General features: G+C 33.9%; 4 protein-coding genes and 1 long non-coding RNA gene across 9 annotated transcripts; 1 reads left to right on the plus strand and 4 right to left on the minus strand.

Moving 5' to 3' along the window:
- Window positions 1-230: 230 nt before the first annotated feature.
- On the minus strand, window positions 231-2254 carry LOC110801321 (berberine bridge enzyme-like 15). The gene has a single exon (XM_022006667.2). The coding sequence runs from the start codon at window positions 2252-2254 to the stop codon at window positions 551-553; it is 1704 nt and encodes a 567-aa protein (XP_021862359.1). The 3' UTR covers window positions 231-550.
- Window positions 1853-7971, minus strand: LOC110801322 (protein LPA3). Of its 2 annotated transcripts, XR_002536882.2 has the most exons (10): window positions 7815-7971; window positions 7545-7736; window positions 5854-5901; window positions 5729-5768; window positions 5540-5640; window positions 4582-4774; window positions 4404-4502; window positions 3850-3967; window positions 3572-3749; window positions 1853-1990 (listed from the first exon to the last, which is right to left on the minus strand). XR_002536882.2 is itself a non-coding variant. In XM_022006668.2 (9 exons), the coding sequence occupies exons 1-9, from the start codon at window positions 7869-7871 to the stop codon at window positions 3629-3631; spliced, it is 969 nt and encodes a 322-aa protein (XP_021862360.2). In that variant the 5' UTR covers window positions 7872-7971; the 3' UTR covers window positions 3478-3628. The 2 variants fall into 2 exon arrangements, 1 of the variants encoding a protein (XP_021862360.2); XM_022006668.2 differs by lacking the exon at window positions 1853-1990 and having other exon boundaries at window positions 3478-3749.
- A 3151-nt stretch (window positions 7972-11122) lies between these two features.
- LOC110801341 (uncharacterized) lies at window positions 11123-16083 on the minus strand. 2 transcript variants are annotated; one of them, XR_002536886.2, is made up of 6 exons: window positions 15765-16075; window positions 13229-13260; window positions 12354-12438; window positions 12069-12272; window positions 11646-11701; window positions 11123-11551 (listed from the first exon to the last, which is right to left on the minus strand). It is a non-coding gene; the product is annotated as an uncharacterized lncRNA (long non-coding RNA). The 2 variants fall into 2 exon arrangements; XR_008923088.1 differs by having other exon boundaries at window positions 11646-12272; window positions 15765-16083.
- A 2125-nt stretch (window positions 16084-18208) lies between these two features.
- On the plus strand, window positions 18209-23268 carry LOC110801329 (isoflavone reductase homolog). Its single transcript, XM_056830836.1, has 4 exons — window positions 18209-18634; window positions 20255-20495; window positions 21721-21924; window positions 22658-23268. The coding sequence occupies exons 1-4, from the start codon at window positions 18305-18307 to the stop codon at window positions 22816-22818; spliced, it is 936 nt and encodes a 311-aa protein (XP_056686814.1). The 5' UTR covers window positions 18209-18304; the 3' UTR covers window positions 22819-23268.
- Window positions 20415-26912, minus strand: LOC110801328 (uncharacterized). 3 transcript variants are annotated; one of them, XM_022006676.2, is made up of 2 exons: window positions 25534-26911; window positions 20415-20555 (listed from the first exon to the last, which is right to left on the minus strand). In XM_022006676.2, exon 1 carries the CDS (start codon window positions 26855-26857, stop codon window positions 25538-25540), a length of 1320 nt encoding a protein of 439 aa, XP_021862368.2. In that variant the 5' UTR covers window positions 26858-26911; the 3' UTR covers window positions 20415-20555; window positions 25534-25537. The 3 variants fall into 3 exon arrangements, with proteins under 3 accessions (XP_021862368.2, XP_021862367.2, XP_056686813.1); XM_022006675.2 differs by lacking the exon at window positions 20415-20555 and adding an exon at window positions 23469-23926 and having other exon boundaries at window positions 25534-26912; XM_056830835.1 differs by lacking the exon at window positions 20415-20555 and adding an exon at window positions 23469-25412 and having other exon boundaries at window positions 25534-26912.
- Window positions 26913-27464: the final 552 nt, after the last annotated feature.

Raw genomic sequence — 27464 nt, forward strand, 5'->3', positions numbered from 1 at the left:
ATTAAATCTGAGTGAAATTCGGCTTATATAGGACCGCCCCGACCCAACACCTAGGCTTAGGCCATGTCTGGGCTACCTTTTAACGTTTCAATTGCCCGTTCCGACGTGAAACAAGTGAGTTTAGTGTGGACCAGGCTCGCTCAGGCCTGAGGCATGTCGACTCGGCGCAAAACACAGCCCGCCCCGGCCCACATCCATTTTTACCTAATTTACAACAACCAAACATAAATAAACAGAACAAATGGACTGTGGCAAATATTATCAATCACCACCAACATTGTAGCACATAACAGAGTTACCATTCTCTGTTTATCGTTTTGTTTAGTGTATCTTGTTTCACAGATTTTGATAGGTCAACAAAATCACAATTAATCTTGAGCAATGAGCATATGCATAGTTGAATTATTTTTATTCTAACATGAGATAAGGATACCAATTCAGTTGGATTTATATAGCACTGATACTCAGTCAAAAACCAAATGAGCATTCTCGGTCGAGGTGGCGAGAGATCGACAACTATGACCTTCAAACAAATGAAATGATCTATAGTCTATACTGCAAGAACTGGAATGCTTCGTTCATGGCGGAAAAAATTACCAGGTTCGATTCCAAGAACTGGAATGCTTTGTTCATGTCGAAAAAAGTTACCAGGTTCGATTCCAAGAACTGGAATGCTTTGTTCATGTCGAAAAAAGTTACCAGGGTCAATTACAGTCTTGATTTTAACCAATCTTTTGAAGTTACCCTTGAAATATTTATAACCCCAAAAACTTGCTGTCTTAAAGCTTGTATTTCCCTTCTCATTCATACCCAAATCAAAGTCCCTGTAATTTGCATATGCAGTTCTTGGTTTTTTACTGACATAAGGCTTCATGAACTTATACAGCTTTCTTACCCAATTCATATGCAAATTTTCACTCTTTTTACCGTCTTTCCAACTTGATACATACTGGATCATGTACATAGTACCCTTCCTATGAGGGAAAGGAATCGCGGTATCTGAAATTCTGTTCATCATTCCACCATAAGGAGTGAATATTATTACAGCACCATTATCTTGTTTCAACCTTTTCCAAAGCCCTGTAATTGCAGTTACAGGAATTGGTTTTCTGACAAAATCAGACTTTGCTTTGAAGTATGACCTAAAATTTGCCTTAGCCTGAAGTAAAATATCGAGGGAAGTTCCGTACGGATATCCGCCCATATATAACGTCGATTCAATCCATGTGGTTTCGAGACAATCCTTTCTCGAAACACCTAATTCCGGGAACTTTCTTCCCATGATTTGAAGCAGTCTACTCGTTTTTCCAAGGAACAGCCCTTGGTAATGTATTGTTGCACATCTTATGCCTATTTCATCAGGATCTGTTGCCGACATTGTGACTTTAATCAAGAGATTGTCATCAAATTTATCACATACATGTTGCCATTTATTTAATACCTTGATATCATCTTCTTCCATGGTCTTTTTGATCATGAGATAAGTCACGATAGGTGGAACACGAACCAACTTGAGTTTCCAAGCAATAATGATCCCGAAACTTCCTCCTCCACCTCCTCGAATTGCCCAAAAAAGATCTTCTCCCATTGATTTCCTGTCAAGAACCCGACCATTCACATCTATTATACGGGCATCTATAGCATTATCAGCACCAAGACCGAACTTTCTTAGCAAAGATCCGTATGCTCCTCCTGTAATATGTCCTCCCATGCCTACACTGTTATACATACCAGCAGGAAATCCGTGAACTCTGCTTTTTTCAGAAATTCTGTAATAGAATTCACCAACTGTTGCACCTGCTTCAACCCACGCTGTTTCATCTTCGATATCAATGGTGATGTTTCGAAGCTTGGCAAGGTCTATAATGATAAAAGGGTGGTCAATTTCTGATGCATAAGAGACACCCTCATAGTCATGGCCTCCACTGCGGATTCTTAGGTGAATTCCGAGTTGTTTTGAGCATGTTACAGCTGCTTGAATATGGGTTTCCTGTAAAGGGGTGAAAATAATGACAGGTTTTTGTACTGAAGGTAACAAATACCTGAAGTTCATGATAGTAGAGTTTAAAACAGAAGTAAAGGAGGGGTTTTCCGGAGTGAAAAATGTATCGGAGAATGGGATATGAAGCTTGGAATTTTGATTGAGGCATTGTTTAAAGGTTTTGTCAAGAGTTTCTGAAGTTGCAGAGGAAGAGGATAGCAGGGTTTGAACAAAAACCAGAGCAAGGATTGAGCTTTTCAGGGAACACATCATGTTGGGTTATGGATTGCTTCTTAATGTTTTCCAAGTTGAAAAAATGAAAACTTATGAACTCTTTGAGTAGGTACAGCTGACAAGGAAGGTTAGCAATACATCCTTTTCAAAACCCTTTTTAAGATGAAGGAATCTAAACAAAATCAGAATAAAGACGACTCATGCTTTGTTTTGTTCCCCTTATTTTACTTATTTCAGGAAAAATAAAAATAAATTCAGATAAGTTAAATTCAGGAAAAATAAGGGTTGACCATGTTCTGATAAGTTCTAATAAGTTTAGATAAGTTCATGTAAGTTCATATAAGATAAGTTCGGAAAAAATAAGTGAAATCAAGTGAATAAAACCCACTTAAAGACTTAAAGTTAGAGAATTATAACAGTATTCTCGTCGAGGATTACACATTCATACCAAGTTAGAGAAGCTTGGAGAATTGTTAACTTGTTTCACTCTATGATTAGCCAAGATAGAGTTAGCTTCCTAGTAAATGTACTTCAACTTTACCTCCCAATCATTCTAGCAGATAAATTGTTGTCATATAGTGAGTTGGTCACAAAGTTGAGTTAATTATTTGATTGGCTTACTAATATTAGTTGTCAATTAATACTTGTTTAATCGAATTTGATTAAGTAATTGATGGAAATTAATTGATTCGGACTTTTAATTGATGGAATGAGTTTGACAACAATTTAGTGACGGGGAGAAAAAGACATCCGAAAGCAATAGCTCTATTGAGTATAACTTACTAAATCCCATCATTAAGTTTCTAAAACCAACCTAATATAGTAATATCAATCACAAAGATCTATGAGCAACGTTTTCCAAACTAACCATCCAATTTCTTTAAAACTGTCACCAAAGTTAGACATCGTTAACTTACTAAATCCGAACCGCTAGTTTCTGGTCTGGATTGCATCCCGACCCTGCTGGTCGGGCCACTGTTGGTAAGACCAATTAATTTACTTTTATACCAACGTAGGCCCACTTGGCGAATTTCCCTAGGTTCGTTGTAGAGCTCAAGAATTATTGAGTTTCAAGATTTAACAAGTTCAAATAAACTCTACGGAGTAGAAAGTTTATACAAGAGGAATTCGGATAAAAAGCAAAATTCCTAAATGTAAGCAACCAAGCATTGATACCTCAACAGTAAGAGGAACAAGTTTCCCAATATCTAAAGCATGTAAGGGATCGGCAAAGCACTAATAGTGCATGACCAAGAAACCACTGAACCAATGTATAACTAGAATAAACGGAACAAAATTACGTTTACAATTATGAAGTTGAGTTTAAATAATAATCTTTAGATTTATATTATATACCTGGATTTCACGACCAGAAGACCCAATATACAAGATACTTGAAAGCAGACACAACGATCAAACAGGTCGAAGGATATCCAAGGCAACTTCCTTCAGGGATGGCATAGTTTCTCGCTGATGTACACATATATACTTCTTTCCCGCCCTTCTAAGAACCTGCCAAGGCCCGGGATAACATCTGCAGTATAATTCGTACTTGATTAATGCAAAATACAAACAAGCAGACTTCTGTGAAATTCCAAACTACTCAGAACTAATGCAGTTTTTTGGCAACAGACCTGAAAAGAGTTCCACCATTTCGTCCTTTAAAATTATGGATGTAATACACGGTTTCCATTTTTGGAAACAACGTCTTGGTAAGTGCAGCCAACTTGGGGTAAAAGAATGATGGGTAGTCTATAGCCCCTTCTCTTAAGGAAAACAGTTGCTCGGTCAAATTTTTATCAATGCAAAACAATGAAACATGTTCAAGATTTCATACATTTTAATACAGTAGTTAAGTACGTGTTTGTTTGGTCAACAAAGATTTAGTTGTGGAGATTTACATAAGAAGTTGAAGTACATGTTAAATGGAAAACTCTGATGTCTTTTGGTTGATAAAAACACAGTAAGAACAACTTCCTGAACAACTCCATACTATTTATTCTTAGATAAAACAACAACACGACCCGCCTAGAGCTGTCAAAGCAGGTCATCGGGCCGGGGTCGGGTCGGGTCTCTGGTCATGATCAGGTCGGGTTGTGTCGGATCACTAAGACAAAAAAGGATAGACAAGCACTTAAATTAATGAACTAGTGAAGCATACACAATTACTCATGTAAATAAAGGATACATCCAGATCTTATTCGATCCAGCTCCCCATTGAAAACAATCAATTTCCTCGAAGTGTTGGCGACTGCTTCTTTATAAAGTTCCTCCACTACAAGCATCTCTACATTCAAACAAAAACCACGTCAAAATTAGATCATCAAATTCACTAAAAGGAGAAAGGCATTTTATACAGGATCTACCATTGACATTGAAGTACGGGTATGCAACTAGGAAAAGCTCATCTTCTGGCTGAACACGATCTGCCATTTTGACTTTTGTACCAAAACCAAAATCCTCAAAAAAGGATGGCTTAGTCAGGTAATCTAGTTTTAATGCAACTCCTTCAAAAACCGATGTTCTCGCAAATGTTACTTCATTGGCTTCTGGGAAAAACTAGAATAACAGAAGCAAAAGTTAACCTAGTTGAACTGAAAGAATTACTCATAAAAAGATGTAAAAAATAATGTCATTTGACACAATAAAAAAACTGCCATTTTATTAAAAACATCCAGCTGAGAGTCAGGAGACTTGCAGTGTCTAAATTGTTAATGTGTATTCTGGAACTACCAGCTCTGATCGACAATAGTAGTTTTGCGTTGTTTCATTTTCATTTTATTCCATGTTCAGTATGATCTTCATGTGTACCATTTCACATCTACTATTAACATTTATAAAAATGCCAGCAAACCCTAGAGATCTAGTCTGTTTTTTTTTTTTTTTCATTCATCCAACGAGTAATCAAGATATAGGTACTGAGGACTCCATGGAAGAAGAAAGAAAGAAGTCTAGCAAATCCCATTTCTTCTAGTTCAACTATTTGTACATTAGCAGGCCAACAGATTCAGATAGAATGTGTTTTCATACCAGGATCAACAAGTCTTATGTATTTCAAGGAACTCTAAGTATTATCCAATACGTTTTCAGTTAAATGCCAAATAAACGTTTTCAGTTAATTGCCGTTTTATTACATTATAGCTCCAGAAGTTTCAACATTTTCATAATCAAATAATTGGGAGGTGTGTGAAATGAAATTTGCAAGTTATCTCATAAATTTAGGAAGTGTTTAACGAGAAATTTGCACATTGACAATCAAGCAAAACAGACTCCAATTACTATAAGAGAAGGAGACTACATATAATTTTCCAGAAACATTCATACTATCCTGGTCCGAGTGGCTTTTTCTGGAGCTATAAGGCGGTCACAGAACTCACGGATCAACTGCATGCTCCCAGTCATTTCTATACCACCTTCACCATCACCTGATTCAGGGATCACAGAATCATGCTTTAATACCAGCCAGGCAGCCAGTGAGCAAGAAGGAGTTAAAACAAAGCATGCATGTCGAACCTGGCACTGAGTCTAATCCAGAAGTTGGGAACTCAATTTCCTGCATAGTGTTTCTGTTAGACACAATACTGTAGTTTCTTGGGCAAAAGAAAAAAGCAAAGAAATTCATAAACGGCAGCACTAACCATCAACTGTATATTGTCCTGCATTGCTGATTCAGTTGCTTCTTTCGCCTGTCAATTCACAACCCAGAGGGAGACGCAGAACGTTAGTTTGCAAAATGATAACAGTTAACTGATTAAACTTGTAACTTGTAAGAGTGTAGATTCCAGATCATAACATATTTAAAAAATAAAAAATAAAAGGGAGACCAGCATCTCCATTGAGCAAAAAGAAGCGTGTCAAAAGCCTTTAAAAGGATTGCAATTATAGACGTACAGGCACAAAGAAATTTGGCTAAACTAGAAACAAGGGATTTGGACCATGTTAAGTGCCAAAATGGGAATTGCAGATAAATTGATGAGATGAGACATCAAACGAAAACTGGCTATCATAAGGACATAACACAATAAACTTGTAGTAACATTTGAGTTTAGGCCTTCAAATCTCCGAAAAGCAAACTTTTGTCCCCTCTGCCACAACGTTGATCTTGGCATATGATTCACAAACAGTGGAAAGAAGACGAAATTCCAAGATCTAGCTAACAGCCAGTATGAGACAATACATCAAGGTAATAGCCTGTAAAATGGAGTATAATTGTACATTGTCAAACAGAGTATAGGACTATGGGCTCAACAAAAAAGTACTTGTGGCAAAAAGCTTTACACTAATGAGGTGGGGATTGTTCTGTATAGTTTTCTAGAGTAATATAAATTACAGCCGTTAAGACTTATATGCACCTTTTGCACCATCTTCAAGGGATGATGGAAAAGGCATGAACTTGATGTCAGTAATGCATTTTTATGGCTGATTTACTGTTGATCCATCCACAGTCCGGAAGTCAGAAGTCTACGTATGAACTAAATCAAGCATCAAAATTATCTGGATACAGTATATGAAGCTCTCATAGAACAAGCTAAAACCCTTGATTACCATTGCAAAATGGAGACCAAACTCCTCTTTATTACAGTATCTGAATTTTGCACCCAATCTTAGTGACTAACTGCCACACTAGCACTCTGTTGACTAACAGTGGCAAGCTGAATTTCTTACAAGTGAAACTCAAACTCAAACCACCACATCTTCCTTTTGCAATGTAGAACTGAATCTCATGATATCACCTTAATTTCCTCATTCAATTCAAAATCACACAATAAGCTCTCTAAAATACCAAATTCCTAAACCAACTCATGAAATGCGCTCTTATTCCTTTTGATTGCAGGCCACTAATGTGATCGAAGTTGGCTTCCCATCCAAAGAAGAGTTATTGAAAGGTTCAAAGCCACCACCCATATCATAAATGAACCGGGCAAATTCAATATGGCAAATCTCAAATTTCCCTTGCTAAGTGTTCCCTAATTTATTGATTTGGAATCAACAATGTGGTTTGTAACCTTATAGGTCACAGTTGGCTTAACTAAACTCCTACCCCTCTCAATTTGTTCTTCAAGAAAAGTACACATTACAAGTTTATGGTATTCAGCACAACCTATAATCGAAAGATACATTACATATCCATCATAAGATACATTGGCAGTTCAATTTGGCAGATACATTTAAAATCGAAATATCCACAAACTTTGTATCAAACAAAAAAATTAAATTAGTATTGGGTTTTAATAAACCCCAACAGGCAACAGCAGCTAAATGCGAAAACTGAAAAGGAACATAAACCCTAAAAATTAATAAATAACAACTGGGGAATTAGATTAATTACTTGGCGAAGAAGGTCGGGATAATCTGTCGGAAAAGAAGTGTCGGAAATCGAAACATTAGAAGCAGAAGCTACAAAAGTAGGATGATTGATGCTTCTTTTCAGCTTCAATTTTGCAATTCCGTTACTTTGCCTCGATTTGAAAGCTCTATTTTTACACAAGTTGTTAATCTCAAAGAATCGCCATTTTCCAACCTAATTATTCGATAACTTTAAAAATTAATTCATGGATAAATGGATTAAATTATTATTTTCTGGAAAAAATAAACTTACAGTTGGATGCGGGTAAGTTGGAATTGCCGTCGGGATTTTGGCGCCGGAAATCGGCATTCTGTTTTCCTAGAGAGAAAGATGAGTAACGGTCAATATTATCTGTTGATAATTCCGGACTTGTGGTCTTTTTTTTCTTTTTCTTTTTTATTTTTTTATTTTTTTATTTTAAGGAATGGGGATTTTTAAGGGGATTTGGTAAACAAATCTTGTCGTATTTTTCAGGCTTTTGTATTTATGTATTTATGAATGTATTACTCTTTCTGTTCCGGAATACTTGCACCGATTTGACTTTTTGCACTATTTATATTATTTACTTTGACCCTATTTTATTTATAATATATATGAAAATAAGTGTTCACATATGATATATTGTTGGTTTCATCTTAATATGTATTTTTAAAATATTAATATTTTTTAAGGTTTTATAATATATAATTGAAAATATTGATGGTCAAAGTTGTACATTGACAAACTTGTCCAAACAAACCGTTGTGAGTATTCCAGGACGGAGGGAGTAGTTGTCTCACTTGTCGTAGGTTTTTTGTATTTATGAAAATATATTTTTTGCCTATTTAATGTGAAGTTGTTAATTTTTTTAATTAATTATAATTCAATTAAAAGTTTAGTGGTCTTGAGTCAAAGTTGTAGAAGAAAAAATAAAATTTAAATAAGAAGTATGGCAAGTAATGAAAGAATAAGAGATTATTCTTCGTTTGACGAAGATCGATAATGCACATGATTTAAGCCTCTAAGGCATGTTACAACTATTAGTGTATCAAAATGAGAGATATGTTATTTTTGGTCTAAGGTTCTATAACTTAACTAGCTTTTGGTCCGTTCTATGTACGGGGTATATTTATAAAGGTATGAATGTATAATACTTCACTAAAAATTTTCACTAATAATTCTGATAGTTCGTAGACAAACTAAAATTTCCAACATATATTGGGTGGAACGATTACTTTTATGGAATATATTATGAGCTCCCACAAGACCACAAATACATTCTTAATTTAGGAGTATATTTTTTTATCCAAGGGGTTTTGAAAAAAATGAGAATAAGATAAATATGCTAGTACGGAGTAACTAAGTTAAGCATATGTATTCTTTGGATTAAATCAAAGAAATTCACAAATCTTCAATATGCTAAGAAATTCACCATTGTTGTTTGTTGGATTAAAAGTTGCCAAGTATAAATGAAGTTACGCACCCTACCCTTTGCATCACAATCAAGAAAACTACCAAAAAGTAAAATGACCTAAGTATTAAGAGTTGTTGATCAAGCTAACCAAGTGTGATAGGTCAATATTCTGGAAAATATCAAAGACTACACCATTTTTTTTATAACTCAAAATTATGTTTATAGAGTTAGGGGTGCGATAGTAGTAGATGTCATACAGATTCCAAAACAAAAATGCATCCATATTTGTCGATTTTTAAGTCATTTGTAAAAGAACTTGAAATATGATGACGATTGAGGCAAGTCAGACAATGGGATACAAAAAAGATGCATCGTTGATTTAAATTAAATGGGCTATAAAAAAGAATATAATGATAACATTAACTAATCTCAACCTCATTAGAAGAAATAGTTTTTCAGAAAACAATGGGGTGGACATGAATTAGAAGTTCATAACATAGTTTTAACTTCCACCCACGTATAGGAAAATAGGAAATTCTTCAGAGTGAAGAAATTTACGGAGTAGCAAAATAAGTCAGAGAGGAATGTCGGTCGTCTATAAAAAATTGTAAACATGTAGGTTTAATAAATAGTCAAATTCACACGAGAATTGTAACCATCTGAAAGGTTTCTCATTCTTGATTCACCATAATCGTCGCTAATGTATTAATCAATGTCTCTAATTAAATTGTTCTAAATGGTTAAACTATAATTGAAAAGGGAATGATGAAATGTTGAGGTGACTTATCTACACTATACATTAAAAGGCGTTTCAAAAGAAGTTTACATGACACGTGGCGCTCTGCTTATTAGTCATTCACTCTATGCGATTTCCACATACATGAAAAAAATGTGAAATTTATTTTCCATAAGATTTGAACCCCTAACCTCGAGTTTAAATAATAAAGCATTTACCACTATAACATGACGTGTTTCATGTTATCATTGCGAAAATAAAAATAAATAAATGAAAATGTTACAAATGTGGTAACCTGGGGCATCGCCCGGGCCCAAAAACTAGTTATGTATTAAATGAAGAATTGGTTATGTATTCTTCGGCACGTGTCTTCTAAGTTGTGATGATTATGTGTCTGCCACGTGTCTTTAAAATAGTGTTGCTTACGTGTCCTTAAAATGGAGTTGATTTTCTTTTTTAAATACTAGGTATTGACTAGGTATTGATGTTATAATGATCCATGCTTTAATTAGATCACCTGTACCCTAGAGTAAGTGTTATCAATTGTTTTAATTAATTACCAATTGCCTGTTGGTTCAGTGGTGATTGAGGTTGAACTTGGTAGGGAAACCCCGTTTTCGACCCCCGCAACAACAATTGGGAGGGGACTGGACCTATCCACTCAAAACTCGCCCCCAAATTCGGATTAGCCTTAAAGGTGAACCGTTTGGTACACCAAAAAAAGATATGACAGTGAATTTTCTGCTAGCATATTTCTTTAAAAGATTTTTGTATACCATCTACAATCTACCTCTTTCACCCCCTCTTTATTTTTCTCAGACTACACTACTAGAAAAAGGACATTTAACAACGAACAATTGCGTCGTTAAAAGCCTCAATTTTCGTCGTTAAAACTTGTAACGACGGTTATGATGTTCGTTGTAACAGATTCCGTCGTTATTGGCTTTAACGACGATGTTCGTCGTTAATAATTAATGTTTATTAACGACAAATTATAATTTCGTCGTTAAGCATTAACGACGGATGATCGGTTCGTCGTTAACAATTAACGACGGATTACCGTTTCGCCGTTAACAATTAACGACGAAATCACAATTTGTCGTTAATTATTAACGACGAAATCACAATTCGTCGTTAATTATTAACGACGAAGTTATAATTTCATCGTTAAAAGTTAACAACGAAACAGTGATCCGTCGTTAATGCTTAACGAAGAAACAATAATTCGTCGTTAAATACTTATTCACGATGATCAATTAAGCAATAACGACCAAAAATACCCTCGTAAAATGTCATCCCAACAATAAAAAAAATTAAATTTTGGCAATAACAACGAACTATTATGTAGTGAACATTACAATCATAATAACATTATTTACATTTTTCAAAACACCTACATTTTCTCTATAAAACAATATACAAAACTATAAATCAAATAAAACATATGAAAATTTCGTTACTCAAAAAAAAAATTGTAAATAGAACTTCAAGTTATGTTAACCCAACAATCACATCTTGTTGTCTTTAAATTCTAATAAATAAATAACTCATGTTCAAACAAAAAGAAAAAAATAAAATCTAAATAGTTGAAGTGTCCTCTCTTGGAGCCTTAAGTCGTAGTAACACTTCTTTAAATGATTTAAGAACATCTTCAACTGAACTCATGTAGCTCTTAAGTGCATTGTTTTCTTCTTGTACTGTACCCACACAATTTGTAAGAACCAGATTTTGTTAGTTTGCTTCATTCAAACTTAGATTGAAGTACCTCTTTTCTTGGTTATGGTCCTGATATTTCTTTAAATGTTATTCCTTCTCCAAAACCCAAAACCCCATCACGAGACTTCGACTTAAGCAGCTTTTCTGATATCCATATAAAGAAGCAAAAAGAAGTTAAATATCATGGCATAAGAAAGTAAAAATAAAACAAAAAAGGATATAGATGAAGAAAAAGTACCTGTACGTGGAAAAGCTAGTGTTAGTTCTTCTACCATTATTTTCTGAATTTTCCTCCTACAACACATATAACCATGGAATTTAGTAGGAGAAGAGCAAAAAATAGAGAGTAAGAGTGCAACATCAGTTTGTGTAGGATCAGGTTATGGATGAAATATGTCAGTTTGTGTTGCAGTATTATAAATCTGTCACTCATACCCTCCCCACTCCCCAAATATGTCAGTTTATGTAACAATATTATAAATCTGCCAGGTTCGAAACAACGGATGAAGGATATACTCAGCTACTATTGCTTGTATACTTAGATACTACAAGATAACCAGAAATGAAGATACAATTTATTTTTTACGATATACAAAAGAAAAGAAAAATGGAAATGCTGAAAAACTACAAGAGAAAACAAAATTGTGTAAAGAAAACGAACCTTATATACATTTACCACCATATCAAGCCCAATTTTTCATTCACACCCTCTTACCATATTTAGTCTACGTTTGGCACGATCAAAAGTTATTCCTTCCTGCAGAGTCCATGGCATAGCATTCATGCCAGGATCCAAGCTGCAGGACCCCCTTTGTAATGCCTTCAGATTCACTAGAGGCACGATTGTTGGCCATCCGTGAGCACACTACATAAAGAAACTGTCAAAATAAACTCGGGCTAAATCTGCAGAACGGAACCTAGAGATCCCCATGGTTTTGAGACTTACTTGAAAACATAATTATGTTCGCTTCAACTCTTCAGCAACGAGGGAACATTCAGACGCATGAGTTTGTCCCCAAACATAATCGCACCTTTAGAATAAAAATCAAATAGTAATGTTACTAATGGAATATTGGCATCAAGGACTAGTAACATATCCAAGTCATGTAACCAGACTATAATGGGCGTAGGAAGAGCCCACGCCACGCCTGAAACCCATATAGACTAAAGTTTATTTTACCTTCAGGTAGAAGATATAATTTTTATTATCTCCTATAATATTTTTTCTGTAATATATATACATTTTCCTCTTACCTTACTTTCATTAATTCCACATTCTCTTTCTCGTTTTATTATCCTTGTTTTTATTTTAACTTCCCGCTCCTTTCTGGTCTGATCGGTGACAATGACGATCTCCTACGACGATTCATGTTAGCCGACCCCAAAACAATTTGGGACTAAGGCTTTGTTGTTGTTGTTGTTGTTGTAGAAGATATAATTTATTTTAAAGTCCTTTATTTACTTCCAGATAGAAAGCATGGTTTTCACTTTTCAATAGTAGCATATAAATTTGTTACCTGAAGGAAACGCCCAACACTTTATGTAGTTGAGTTAATAGGGTACAATTCTGCAGTGGAATAGGGGATATATATTTCCTTTGTACAATTCCACCCATACCTAGGTCTTAATATACATGATTAGCCACTTTGTGACTAAACTACAAGTCTACAACTAATAACAGAAAACATGAAAGATAATAGGTTAGGCATAAATTAATTCAATCATCAAAATAAATTGTGGGAACTGTAAATCAAAGTCGGTTAGTGACTCTAAACAAAGTTATGTGATAAAGAAAAACACTTCTTGATCATGAAAACTTACCGGCAGAGCTCGAGCATGTGAACCTATTAAATCTGAAAAATATGAACCAAGTTAACATATATTCAAAACTAGTACCCGCAAAAATATCACTCAAAATTACATACTTGAACAAGTTAGATAAAGAAGATTTGCTTACTTATGATAACATAAAAAGCCAAAACTAGCTAAACCTCACTGCCTGCTCTAATGACAGAATTAACCCAACTTCGAATAAAGAGTTGGTTGTAGCTTGTATTTTGGAAGAATACAACTCTGCTAACCTATGTCCACCACGTCTATGCCACAACACCACCTCGTTGCTAGTCAACTGATTCTAGCAGCCCAGCAAAAGTTCATTTATATACCACTACTTTTTAATCAATTACAAGATGTACATAAATAATCAGTAAAAATCAAATCCTATGTTCTTCCCTGTGTAAACCCACAATTAAACTTGCCATGTGGATCAAACTCATTTTTTGTAAGCAGAACAAAAGTTAACCCATCATGGAAAAAGCCAAGTATGCTAAATATTAAAATAAAAAGAATGTCCAAGAGAATCAAGAAAACTTCAAATTCACCACAAAAGTTACATAATATTGGGACTTAAGATGAAATTATTATAAAGACACCAAAATGAGAACACAAGATATAAATGGCCATCATAATAATAGAACCTACTATTTAACCAAGATACCTATAAGTGGTGGATTTAATAATTGGTTTACCCAGCAGCTCACGTAATTCTTGTACTTTATTTGACACATTTGTGAAACTTCTTGTCTAATATATTTTCCCTATAAAAACTACTTCAGCAAAGCAAGAGATGAAAGTCTTAATATGACCAATTCTAAAAGGAAATATATTATGATCAGTAGTACAGTAGAATTAGATTCTCACAAGATAATTTAAAGAGTTTAGTTGGTCTTTAATTTGAGGAATATCTTCAGATCATTCTCTGGTCTCTTAATTCGACCCATCCATCTATCTAGAGGCCTAGAGCTATGTCAGTCCAATAGATTCTCACTCTTTTTTGCGTATAACAAGTAGTAAATGGAGTGTGTTTCCATATTTATACTTGTATTACATATGTTGCCTCTTCTAGTCTATACTGTATGGTGTTTCTAATATTATGCTATGGAATATACTGTTGCATGCTCCAGTCCCGTGTTCTTTATTCAGAATATCAAGCTAAGTTGTACGGTGTACGTCATATTTTTTTTATTCTTCCCCCTTTCCATTCATGTTTAGGCTGCGTTCTATTCACCTAATTTCTACTTATTTTTCCTGAACTTATGTTATCTGAACTTATCTGAACTTATTAGAACTTATCAAAATTTATTTTAGTTATAAGATGTATTTGGCCAACCCTTATTTTTCATGAACTTATCTTATCTGAACTTATCTGAACTTAACTGAACTTATCTGAACTTATTTTCCTGAAATAAGTGGAAATAAGGTGAACAGAACATGGCCTTAATGTCTAGAGTCACCTTGAGGCTTTAAATAAAACATGGGAAGTGCGGCAACAAATTTAAATTTCAACCCAGAGTAACTTTTCAGAATGAGTATTACATATTTATCACTATCTAGCCTATAGTTATGAGTTACCTAAGTTAACTAAGATTAGAAATAATCCCAATTGTATACTATATGACAAACACATTGCAAGGTTCTGCCAAAACCTTACGAGTCAGAACTAGTTCTCACAGTACGTGATACGGACTGATGGATTATAAGAGAAGATGCATGCTAAAGATCTGGAAGTCTCATTTTCAGAAGAAAATGCCTAGATTAGTCTGCTTATTATTCCTGCAAGTATTGAGGAACTTTTTCTTTTTCGGTGTTCCTCATCAGAAATTCAATGCGGCATAAGATACAACAAGAGCTAGTGTTTTTAGGGGAAGAATTGTTAACAAGGCCTAAAAAATTAATGCTTATGGTCAAAACTTGATTATATATAAAAAAATCCATCGTTTCCCTTCTTATACAAAACTTAAGAAACGTTGTATACCTGACCAGAAGATGAAAAGGGGAAAAAAAATCTATATGAGGAAGAAATAATATTGGTAACTGCTTAGCATGAGAAAATGGAATATTAGGGGAATTACAGTCTAAATTCTATCCAATATTCAAATTGCAATTCAAAGAAATAAAAACAGTAAATTTAGGATGATAAAAGTACAAATCTACCTTTGCATCCAACAAAAAATCCTAATTCCTTTCAATTTGCACTTCCAAGGCAATTAGGCAGTAGAATATATTTTAACTCGTGAGCCCAGAAGGGGAAATAATTATCTCATCACAAATCTACTAACAAGAAACCTACCAACAATTAACAACATAAAACAACAGGCCGAAAATCAATAATTCATTTGAGATTTTTTTATTTGTGACAACTACTCATCTGAGATTCAATCACCTATTTTTCGTTTTGCATTTATCAGAAAGAAGAATTTCAAGTCGCAAGAACAACTAAAGAAGGATTCAATTCACAACAATTAACGTTTAGAAACAACCGTTATCCGTACAAATCAAAGAAAAATTAGGAAATTACCAGAATTGTTGCGGTCGATGAAATTAACAGCTAGATCTGAACCCAAATTCATCGATCAATTACACCAACGGGATAAATAAAGCCCTATATTACATTATTAAGTAAAATCATTACTGGAAGTAGAAAAAAAAATCAGAGGAAGGGTATTTGAGAATCACGATTGGAGGGGAGTTCAACCGAGGATTTTAGGTTAAAGGAGAGTAAAGTTTGAGGTGGGCTTCGAAAATACTTTAGAAATGATAAATAACGACAGACAATTTTATTTTATTTCTACTTTTTATTTTCTTGTTCACCGCTTATGATGAACTGATTCCTTCGTCGTTATACAATGGGGCGCTTGTAACGGTAACGACTGTATATTGCGTTTGTCGTTGTTATCTCGTCGTTATATATTCATTTTCTAGTAGTGCTATGACGAATCAGACCAGATTAAACTAAAAACTAGAAAAATCAGATTACACCTGTCACCCGATAAAAAAACAAAGTCTAAAACTATTATTATTATTATTATTATTATTATTATTATTATTATTATTATTATTATCAGGGCCGGTCCTGACATTTTATGGGCCCTAGGCGAAACAAGAAGAAAAGGCCCCCTTCTTTAAAAAAAATCTACTATTAAGAATTAGCTAGTGAATTTCGTTAAATTTTAATTTATTTTCCAATACTATGTATAATTACGTTAATCAACCAAATAATAGGAACTAAGATTCTGAAAAAAATAAATAAAGAAGAAGAAGAAGTACGAAGTACTAATTACTCCGTACAAAAAAAAAAGGTATGCTAAATATTTATACTTCGTATTTTACTTCTACAATCAATTTAATCATATACTATTTGAGTCTATTTTATTAACACTGTCTTATTAAGCTTGAATCAACAACTAATGTAATCACAATATTTTATTCAAAACAAATATTTACTACTAGTATATATTTTGATATTTTTGTTAGTTTTATAATATTGAAAATAACTCATTAAAAAAAGAATATAGATCAATAGAAGATATCCAGATAAAAAATGAGACAGACTTATCTTCTAGATAAGAAACCCAAACAAATTTCCATGAAAAGAAAAAATACAAAGAAATAAAAAACGAGACACATTTATCTTCTTGGCAAGAGACACAAAGAAATTTCGATTTTAAAAAAAAAACACAAAGAAATTAAAAGCTAAAAGAATAAAAAGTAAAAAAAAAAAAGTACATTTTAAAAAAAACACAGAGAAATTAAAAGGCTAAAAAGCTAAAATTCTGCGATTGATGCTCGAACCCGCGATGCATGCATGCAACTATAAAGCAACAACCACTACGCCACATTACCGTATCAAGTACAAACATGCGTGTTTTGCTATATGTACAGAATTATAGTGGTTCAGTTGGAAGATTGGGCCCCCTTTCGGCCTTGGGCCCTAGGCGGGCGCACTCCTCGCCTATGTCTAGGGCCGGCCCTGATTATTATTATGGGAAAACACCAAAATGTTACAAGCTTAACAAGCTACAAAGATCAAGTGAACTATTATTATTATTATTATTATTATTATTATTATTATTATTATTATTATTATTATCCTTCAAAAGAAGATAGCTTTTCAGGAACATAATCATAAAAGTAACCATGAAATCATGATTGAAAATCTTAATGTATCCATTTCCTATCATTGTCATATTGTTTATGAGGAGCGCTTTTCCTATTGTGTCCCTTTATTTCATTGTCTTACTGTATAATTGTATTGATTTACGCCATGTTTTTCTTTTGTTGAATTTTAGTTCACTTCAGTTCAATCCAAGATATAATTCATTTCATCTTAAAAGAATCACACTTAATCAAAAATCAAAACTTAATAAAGTATTTTCTTTATAAAAAAGGGAATTATTTTCAATTTCCAAATTCTCTTATACTCCATAAGTTTGGTAACCTTTCTTCATCTTACGCTTATAGGTACAAATTGGAGTAACTACGTCCACCAATTTTTTTCTTATACTCTAGGCAACCCAATTCCTAATTCACATCACTATTCACTACCAACTCCATTAAATTTTATTCAAAGTTCACCTCTTCCCCGTTTGTAATTTATACTGCTTTTAAACTCATTTGTTAAAATAAAATACTTCTTCTGTTTCGAAAATGTCGCACCATAGTTGAGTTTTACTCCTCTAAGGCTCTAACCCTACTCTTAATGTCTTAAATCGTGTGCAAGTAAAAATTATAAAAAAATAATATTTAGAAAATATATATCGATATGAATCTAATATGACCCCAAATGACTAAAATTTCCTGAGGTACGAATCACAAAAAATGGTCAAAGTCGTAATTTGAATAGTATAAAAAACAAATGGTGCATATTTCCGAAAGGGAGGAAATATATATTAAAAAAAAAAAAAAAACTCCACCAACCTCTAGTTGAAACCCCCAAACTCTACCCTTTATAAACCTCATGGGAGGAAAATAAGAATATTACAAGCATAAAAAAGCCCACAAAATTAGTTATTTTTTTCTTTTTTGAGGCCACAAAATTAGTGTAGTAGAGAGAATCAAATGGCAAAGACTAAGGTGCTTATTGTAGGAGGAACAGGTTACATAGGAAAGAGAATTGTTAAGGCATGTTTAGCACAAGGCCATGAAACCTATATTCTCATGAGAAGGGAAATTGGGTTAGACATTGATAAGCTTCAAATGCTCCTATCCTTCAAGATGGAGGGGGCCCGCCTCGTCGAGGGCTCGTTCTCCGATCACGAGAGCCTCGTCGAGGCGGTGAAGCTAGTCGACGTCGTGATCTCGACTATGTCTGGTGTTCATTTTAGAAGCCATAACATTTTGTTGCAACTTAAGCTTGTTGAGGCTATTAAGGAGGCTGGAAATGTCAAGGTATATACGTATGATCTGTTCATGTTTTAATTTGATTTTTTTTTTTTTTTTTTTTGACATTGGATGAAATTAAAGAAAGAAAAACAGAAAAAACCCTAAATCTAATCGGGCTCGAGAGGGTGGAGAGTGGGAGTAACACCATTATCCACTGCAGATTTTACACGCAAATGCGCCTAATGAATCAAAATTTGCTCATAATTCGTAATATATCAAAAATATAGTAGTATTAGTTATTGATTTATTGAGGAAATGGTTGACACTTGACAGTGGTACAATCCATGACCATCATGGTTATGAATAAAACAAAAAACCTAGTATATTATGCGATAATGTTCTTTATTTAAGTCCTTGTTTGAGAATCGATTATTGTCTTTTTATTTTTTTTGTTTCTTTTTCAACTATTTTTATTTTTGACCTTTTGAGAATCAATTATTGTTTGTTTTTTGTTTTGTTTCTTTTTTCAACTTTTTTTTTTTTCTTAAATGGAGTATTTTTTTCCAATCAACATACATTAATTGAAACAACTTACAACACCATACATAAACTATTGAGTCATTAAAAACCTTACACTGCACACAAACACAAACTATTAAAACGAGCTTTTTTTTTTTTAAAAGGAAAATTAGTGCCAATTTATTAATCTAGGGACAAAGCGTCCGACAAAACATAAGGAGAAACCTCACATGGACTATGATTTTCCCAAATTTATTCCGTTCCAAATGGCACTAATCTAGCTAGGTGATGGGCTACAAAATTACCCTCCTTTTAACATGCGACACGAGCTTTAATAGTCGATACAAACCAAATTAAAAGTTGTAATCTAGTACATCAAGGGGTCTTAATTGATTGTTGGATGAACCTCTCATGTTTAGGCGACGATGAATATGAAACCGGTCAAAACCAATCTTACTAGTTGTTTATATTGAATGTTTATGTTGATTATTTGACTATTGATTGTTTTAAGATATGTTTGACTAGTGATTGTTTAAAGTATGTTTGGCAAAATCATAGGTTGGTTCTTTTATATAAAATGCCCTTAAAAGTAACCAAGGAGTAACGACGTTGGCATGTACAATATATTTTTTCTCACGGTAATACTAGTTCACTCAAAATGATCTATTTTTTCTTCGTAAATTTTCATTACTACTCCGTATCTATTGTCATTTGAGAAGTGGTATTGGGTGAAAATGTAAATTTATGAAGATTACACCATTTTGAGATAAGTTTTATTACCACAGACATTATGATGAGAAAATTTATGAAGAAAAACACCACTTACCAAATGACACTTAAATTTATTCTTGTTCCCCCATTTATTACCAGCTACCAAACTGACATTAGTAAATTATACAGTACTTCGTATATCCAATCCTATTAGGGATTACTCCAATTAGCTTGTGTGCTATTATTTCCTTCTTTTAACATGTTACATGTACAAGTAATTAGTAATATGTACTACTTGAGCAACAATAGGTGCAAATTCATTCATGTCTCACTCATATAACGACTAATGACTTAAATTTGCGTGCATGATATTAAATATAAAGAATAAAAAAGAACGAAGGGAGTAACAATTAATGGTGCAAATGATGTTACATATATGTATGAATGTATTTGTAGCGTTTCTTGCCATCAGAGTTTGGCATGGACCCAGCAAAAATGGGACATGCACTTGAGCCAGGAAGAGTTACATTTGATGAGAAAATGATTGTGAGAAAAGCAATTGAAGAAGCTCAAATCCCATACACTTATGTAATTGCTAATTGTTTTGCTGGCTATTTTGTGGGCAACCTTTCTCAAATGACCGGTCTTCTTCCTCCCAAGGAAGATGTTTTTCTATATGGAGATGGCAATGTCAAAGGTACTTTCTATTCAACCTCTTACTCATAAATCATACTCCATCCGTCCCTTAATACTCGACCTGTTTTGATCGGACACGTTTGTCAATGTACAACTTTGATTATCAATTTCTTTAACTACAAATTATAAAAACTTATAAAAATATTAATATTTTGAAAATATATATTAAGATGAAGCCAACAATATATTATATACTAACATTTGTTTTCATATACTAGAAACAAAATAGGGTCAAAGTGAATTATGTGAATAGTGCAAAAAGTCAAACTGGGTCGAGTAATTATCTCCGTTGAGAAGGAGGGAGTAATTATCTCCGGTTGTGATTTAGTAAAATGTGAATTATGCACTCAGGTGCACAATGTTCACTGTGCACCTTGTTTTTAAATGAACATATAGTTCAAATTCAAAAAACATATATACTACCTCCGTTCTTAAAAGTTCTTTACGCCTTGAAATATGTGTCCAAAGTATGAAAACTTTGACCGTAAATTCTCACTATTATATACATCAAAATGTTATCATGTAAGATCTTGTTAGATTGGTCTCGATATGTATTTTCAGAATATCAACTTTTTATAAAAAAAAAATCACATACGGAATTAGATATATTATTGGTTAAATATTGCACCAGAGTCCGTGTGAATAGTAAGTGTAAAGAACTTTAAGAGACGGAGGTAGTAATTCAAATCAAAGAACATATGGTAAAATATTCTACTTGTACGTGTACATTGAAATCATACTACATACTTCATACTACCTCTGTTTCATAAAGTTTTTTACGCTTTGAAAAATGTGCCCAAAAATCAAAACTTTGACCCTAAATTCTCACTATTACATCTATAAAAAATTATCATAAGATATCTTGTTAGATTTGTCTCAAAATGTATTTTAAAAATATCAAATTTTTATAATTTTTTGCCATACAGAATAGGATATATTAACGGTCAAACATTGCACCGAAGTCCGTGCAAATAGTAAGTGTAAAGATCTTTTTGAAACGGAGGTAGTATTAATTAGGTGTCCAATAAGTGTTCATCACAGGGCACAGTAAACAATGTTCACACCCGGGTGTATAATCCAAATTTTACCGATTCAATCAATCACATTACTAAATAGTTCAGATTAAATGAGACACATAGTGTAATGTACTCCGTAGTAAATATATGTAGTACTAGTATTAGACTATTAGTAGTAAATTTGATGATCTAAACTTAATTGTATGATAGCATGCTTCATGGACGAAGAAGATGTTGCAACATACACTATCAAAACTATAGACGACCCTCGTACTTTAAACAAGACAATTAACATCAGACCTTCTGAAAATATATTGTCTCAAAGGGAGTTGGTTGAGACGTGGGAGAAACTCACAGGAAAGGAGCTTAACAAACACACCATCTCCGCAAAGGATTTTCTTGCCCCTATGAAAGGTAAGATTATCAATTTACCATTACACTTGTGAATTTATAATACGGCTTATCCTAATACGGGTGTTTGGGACTCGTACATATAATAATAACATTGTATACTAGTACACTGACAATTTTGTGTAAGACCGCCTTATCGGAAATACCACTTTAATTGGTTAACTAATTATTTTCATTTCTTAACTAATTGGTTTCAGTTTTTAACTAATTAGTTCAAGTGCTTAACTAATTGGTTCAATTGCTTAACTTATACGACATCAATGTGGTATGTCTTTTGTGTAAGACCGTTTTATATAAAAGTTTGTACTGATACAATTACGAGTATATTCTTAGTATCCTCTATTACACCTCTTAATCTGTGCAGGGGGACCACGTGCAAGTTAGTTCTTAAAAACTCAAAATGTTGACCCGACAAACTTTTCATAAAGATGTCGGCTACTTATAACTCAATAGGGGACTTAATCTCTACTCTCCTTAATAAAATGATAATCTATGTTGATATGTTTGCTACAATCATGCTGAACTGAATTCACTGCAAGAAAGGACACAATGACATTATCACATAATAACTTCACTCATATACTTCGTAAATAGTAATATCATACACTACTACGTACAATTACAAGTATACACTTACTATATTCTATTGACATTATCCCGATATTTAATAAAATTGGGATGATTAAGTTTGTTGTATACATTTGATAATTGTTTAACATTTGATATGAATATTCAGATGGAGAATATGCACACCAAGTGGGAATTGGACATTTTTACCACATTTATTATGAAGGTTGTCTTACTAATTTTGAGGTACCAGATGATGAAGAAGCTTCCAAACTCTATCCCGAGGTTGAATACACACGAATGAATGATTACTTGAAGCGTTATCTGTGAAAAACAATACTTCGTACGTACTGCGGTCTAAGTAGTACTTTCTCCGTCTTTTAATACTCGCAACGTTTGGACTTTTGCCACTATTCATATAATCTACTTTGACTATTCTTAGTGCTTTTTATATAAGATAAAACATAGTAATGTGGAATCTTGTTAGATTCGTCTCAATGTGTATTTTCAAAATATCAACTTTTTATAATTTTTGCATAAAGAGAATTTAAGATATAAATGATCAAAGTTAAGCATTGGCATGCGTGAAACTAACAAACGTTGCGAGTATTAAAAGACGGAGGAAGTATAAGATGTTCTTTTATCGATCGATGGTTGTATTGCCTTGTTTGTTTCTCTTGGATTATGAACTTTCGATCACTTGGTGTTTATTGTACAACTTCTGTAACCCTAAAGATCTTAAAACTCCAAGTTTGAACTATCTTTTGGCTCGGCTCTAAAGTTCATGAATGGGTTCGAGTATGTCTAACGTATTTAGTATTTTCTCAAAGTTCAAAAATGGTGTGTGACTCACCTTATTTCCAATTATTTAAAAAAAAAAGTTTAGATAAGTTCAGAAAAGATAAAAGTTCGTCACCTATGTACAATTTATAATTACAATAAGTTTTGATAACACACCACGAGATGAAGGAAATAAGAGCTACGTGAATTCAACTCTATTAAAAAATAAAATAGTACGGAGTAATTAAGAAGTACTACTAACAAAGTTTGATTCATATCAAATTTTTGAATTTACTCACCAGATAGAGAGTATATAAAGATGGTTGTGGGCCGGGCTTCAGTCGATCCCATGGGCCGTAGGCCTAAACGGGCCAAGTCCACACTAAACACACTCTATATAAGGCCCGTCCCAGGCCCAGGGGCCCTCAAGTCGGCCTGGATCAGGCTGACCTAAGCCTAATTTTACTAAAGTCAATGTGCTTTGTCGGGTCTAGTCAAATCGTGATGTGCCTTCTCGTGCTTTTCCCCAAAAAATATGCAATTCAGGCCCGATCCACGGCCCATGACTTCGTTCCGGGCTATGCTTTTGTGTCGGGTCAGGTCGGGCCTCATGTCGGCCAGGCCCACGGCCATCTTTAAGAGTATGATTGCTGCAAATCTGCAATACCTTGCCTCTCAGTCTCTGATGCTACGGAGTATGAAAATGTACTCTTACTTCGTACTCCGTATTATTTACGGAGTACTCCGTAGTTAGTAGAATGTATATTGTCAATACCAGTGAGTCAGTCACTTTTACAGTAAAGAAAAGGAGGCTTTTTTGCTAATTTTTCTCAGATGTTTCTCTTGAATTATGTTCTGCAGCATCAAAGATTTTTGGTTTTGGATTATGATGTTCTAAAAAACATAAAATTAGGTCAGAATGGTTCAGTTTATGTGGCTGAACTTCGACATTTTTTGCTAGACTAGATGTAACATACAACCAGCTAAGATTAAAAATGTGGGATGAAGTAGGTATGTTATTGGTCTCGTGTTTTCTTCTTTGCCATTGCATTGATTAACAAACTCTACTCTAGATGATTCAAATAACACAACTAAAATATTGTTATAACCACCATTCTACATTCTATTGAACAACACACCTCGAAATGTGCCTATGTACCAGTGCAAGATAGATTTTGTAAAACACATAGGAGTATGATCAACAATAACAGTTGGAAAACATAGAAAGAAGTCAATAATAACCACCCACCCATAAACAGAATCTGAATATATAAACAGATTTCTTCTAATCTGAAGTAATAGAAATTGAATGGCAAGAACCAAAAACAAAAACAGGAGTGACATTATGAATAAAAGCTTTAATTAAGTACAAGTTGTACAACAATACCCTTTTGATCCTTAAACAGTACATCCCAAAAAAGTATTAGGGGTTGGTTTGATTGAAATCAATCTCCCTCCACATTCTAAAATTTTAATTTAGGAGTAACGTTACTCCTAAATTAAAATTTTACCAACTGAATTGATTAACATCCCGGAATTTACCAACTGGATTAATTCCCGGAATTGATTAGGTTTGATATTGATTAGGATTGATTAACATAGAAATGGATCGAATTAACATCCCGGAATATCTATTATGGCAAACACAAATCATTCCCTAACAAACCTAACCCATAAAAGGCCTACGCTCAAGTCTCAACATGACCAGTTATCGGAATCCTTAAACAGTTAAACCATAAGTGACTCAAAGAACTTGTTATTGAAATTTTGTCTATGTGATTTCAGTGAAACCCTTACGGCCCCGTTTGGTAGTTGTCTAGTCGATAATAAAGGGTGAGAATGAGAATAAAACTAAGTGTTATTTGGCAAGAAACACATCATAAGTCCATGGAAATTTATGAAGAAAAAACATTGATTTCAAGTGAACTAACATTTACCACGAGAATGGATATTGATTTTCCTTACAAATTCATTTCCATTGACACCATTTATGTCCGGCTACCAAACGAGCTTTTTAAGTGAAATACTGATGTGGTTAACATGTACATACTTATGCTGGCAGAGCAACAATAACAGTTGGAAACACAATAACAATACTACCATTGTGCAGTACTAAAGCAGTACCAGCAAATGTGATAAACAACCTGAATAAACAAACAGATTATTCCAACAATAACAAAGACCAGAAACAAAAACAGGGTGATTTAGCAACTGTAAATTAAAGTAGTAGATAGTAGGATGAAAGTGAAAGCATTAAACACTTACATAGTCATCTGGGGAATGTAGGAACCGGAACAGGCGTAGGCCAGTATTGAAGCTCAATTATCTTGGAAGAATCTAAACAATCTGGATGCAATTCGCCTAAAATCTTCACACAAGATGACCTTTTATCACACAAAACCAACTTATTCTTATTCCCACCAGTTGACATATAAAACAATTGCGTATTGCAAGGGTGTAATCCGATCCTACGAGTTCTACCCATTACTGAAATTGATCCAGAATTATCAACACACCTATTTCTGATCCCCTTCCACAAACCTGGTAACAACAGATCATTATTAGTATTCTCAATAAATTGATTGAGATCAAGCTCAATGTAATGAATTGTCACAACCATGCCCTTTTTATTATCATCACTATAAATCGGTTTAGATTTGTCATAGACTGAAATCAATCTCCCTCCACATTCAAGCAGTCTTCCTCGTGAATCTGGTAATGGTAGAAGTATGGCTTCAATTGTAGTAGGAGTAGTAGTAACCTTGAATGGATCAAACATCCCAAAATACAGATTATGGCAAAGACAAACCATTCCTTTACAAACCACACCTTCAAAATGCAAACGCTCAGTGTAACCACAACAACTAAAACTGCAACTGCAACTGCATTTACGCAGAGTCAATGGAATTCTAAGATTGGCATTTTTCCATTGATAATCCTCAGAACAGAAAACCATCAAGTTTAGAATGCTGAAAGGGTCGTCTTCTTTGGTGTAGAGAATATTAGGTTTAGGATGAAGTACCACAACCCTAAACCTGTAATCGATGCGTTCTTCAACTTCATTATAATTAGGATCTTCACAAATCAAAGCAGCCCAGGAAAGGGCGTGATTAATTGGGGATGGAGTTGGGGGAAGAACAACCCATTGCTTTGTAAATGGGTTACATATTATGTAATTATGACTATGATTATTATTAATACCATCTTCTCTCAAGCATAACACTAACACCAAGTCCTTGAATGTCGAAACAACTTTAAATTGAAAAGGAAGGAAATTCAGGGAGAATTTAGGAGAGTTGAATACCTTATGATTTGGGGATTCATCATCATTGGTTATGGTTTTCAGTTGCGTTGTGCACAGAAAGCTCCATGGAAGCTGTTGCTGCTGTAAAGGGAGTTTTTTCCGCAGATTGTTCTTGTGATTGAGGAATTGAATCACAAACTTAGGGTTTGATAGCAGAGATAACCAACGTTTAGATACAAATTTGGAGGTAATTACAGATTCATAACAGGGAAGGCGAACAAAAATCTCAATCAATAACTTGTCGACAAGATCTTCAATTGTTGTTGCTGATGAACAGTTTTCCATGGCGGGGTTCGGAAATCCAGCGGAGGAAATTGACGTAGCAATTGATTTGAAAAACCCTATGTATTTATAGTCTGGAGTTAGGTAGGACCTGAACAATTATGGTTATCGGATAGTCCAATAGGCATGGGGTTAGGCCGTTAGGGTCATGTCAATAGGGTTTTATCGGACATCTATCTTATTAACATGGCGTTTATTGGCCGGTACAATTATGGTTATTGGACATAGCGTTTATTGGACTGTATAATTATGATTATTGGACATGACATTTATTGGACGGTACAATTATGGTTAATGGACAGTCCAATAGACATAGGGTTAGGCCGTTAGGGACTTAGGGTCATATAAATAGGGTTTTATCGGACATCTCTTTCATTGGACATGGCGTTTATTGGACAAGGACAGAGACAATATTGTAGACAATATAGGAACCACTAATGGGCATAAAAATACCCCTAGGTAGTTGTTGCACCTTTAAAGATGAAATAATGGCACTACACACGGGCTTAGAATTAGCTAACAGTCTATGCATACACAAACTTCTGGTTCATTTGGACAATATGTCATGTGTACCAGCTATTCAAAGTTCAGATCCAAGCAGCGGAGAATG

The sequence above is a fragment of the Spinacia oleracea genome, chromosome 6 (assembly GCF_020520425.1).
Source record: "Spinacia oleracea cultivar Varoflay chromosome 6, BTI_SOV_V1, whole genome shotgun sequence".
In the NCBI taxonomy this organism is placed as follows: Eukaryota; Viridiplantae; Streptophyta; class Magnoliopsida; order Caryophyllales; family Amaranthaceae; genus Spinacia; species Spinacia oleracea.

Coding starts and splice junctions, on each gene's coding strand:
- LOC110801328 (XM_022006676.2), bottom strand. CDS start 26,857: ATGGAAAACTGTTCATCAGCAACAACAATTGAAGATCTTGTCGACAAG.
- LOC110801329 (XM_056830836.1), top strand. CDS start 18,305: ATGGCAAAGACTAAGGTGCTTATTGTAGGAGGAACAGGTTACATAGGA. Junction 20,496..21,720: donor TGGAGATGGCAATGTCAAAG/GTACTTTCTATT, acceptor ATTGTATGATAG/CATGCTTCATGGACGAAGAA. Junction 21,925..22,657: donor TTTTCTTGCCCCTATGAAAG/GTAAGATTATCA, acceptor ATGAATATTCAG/ATGGAGAATATGCACACCAA.
- LOC110801321 (XM_022006667.2), bottom strand. CDS start 2,254: ATGATGTGTTCCCTGAAAAGCTCAATCCTTGCTCTGGTTTTTGTTCAA.
- LOC110801322 (XM_022006668.2), bottom strand. CDS start 7,871: ATGCCGATTTCCGGCGCCAAAATCCCGACGGCAATTCCAACTTACCCG. Junction 7,737..7,814: donor CAACTTACCCGCATCCAACT/GTAAGTTTATTT, acceptor TCGAATAATTAG/GTTGGAAAATGGCGATTCTT. Junction 5,769..5,853: donor AGGACAATATACAGTTGATG/GTTAGTGCTGCC, acceptor AACACTATGCAG/GAAATTGAGTTCCCAACTTC.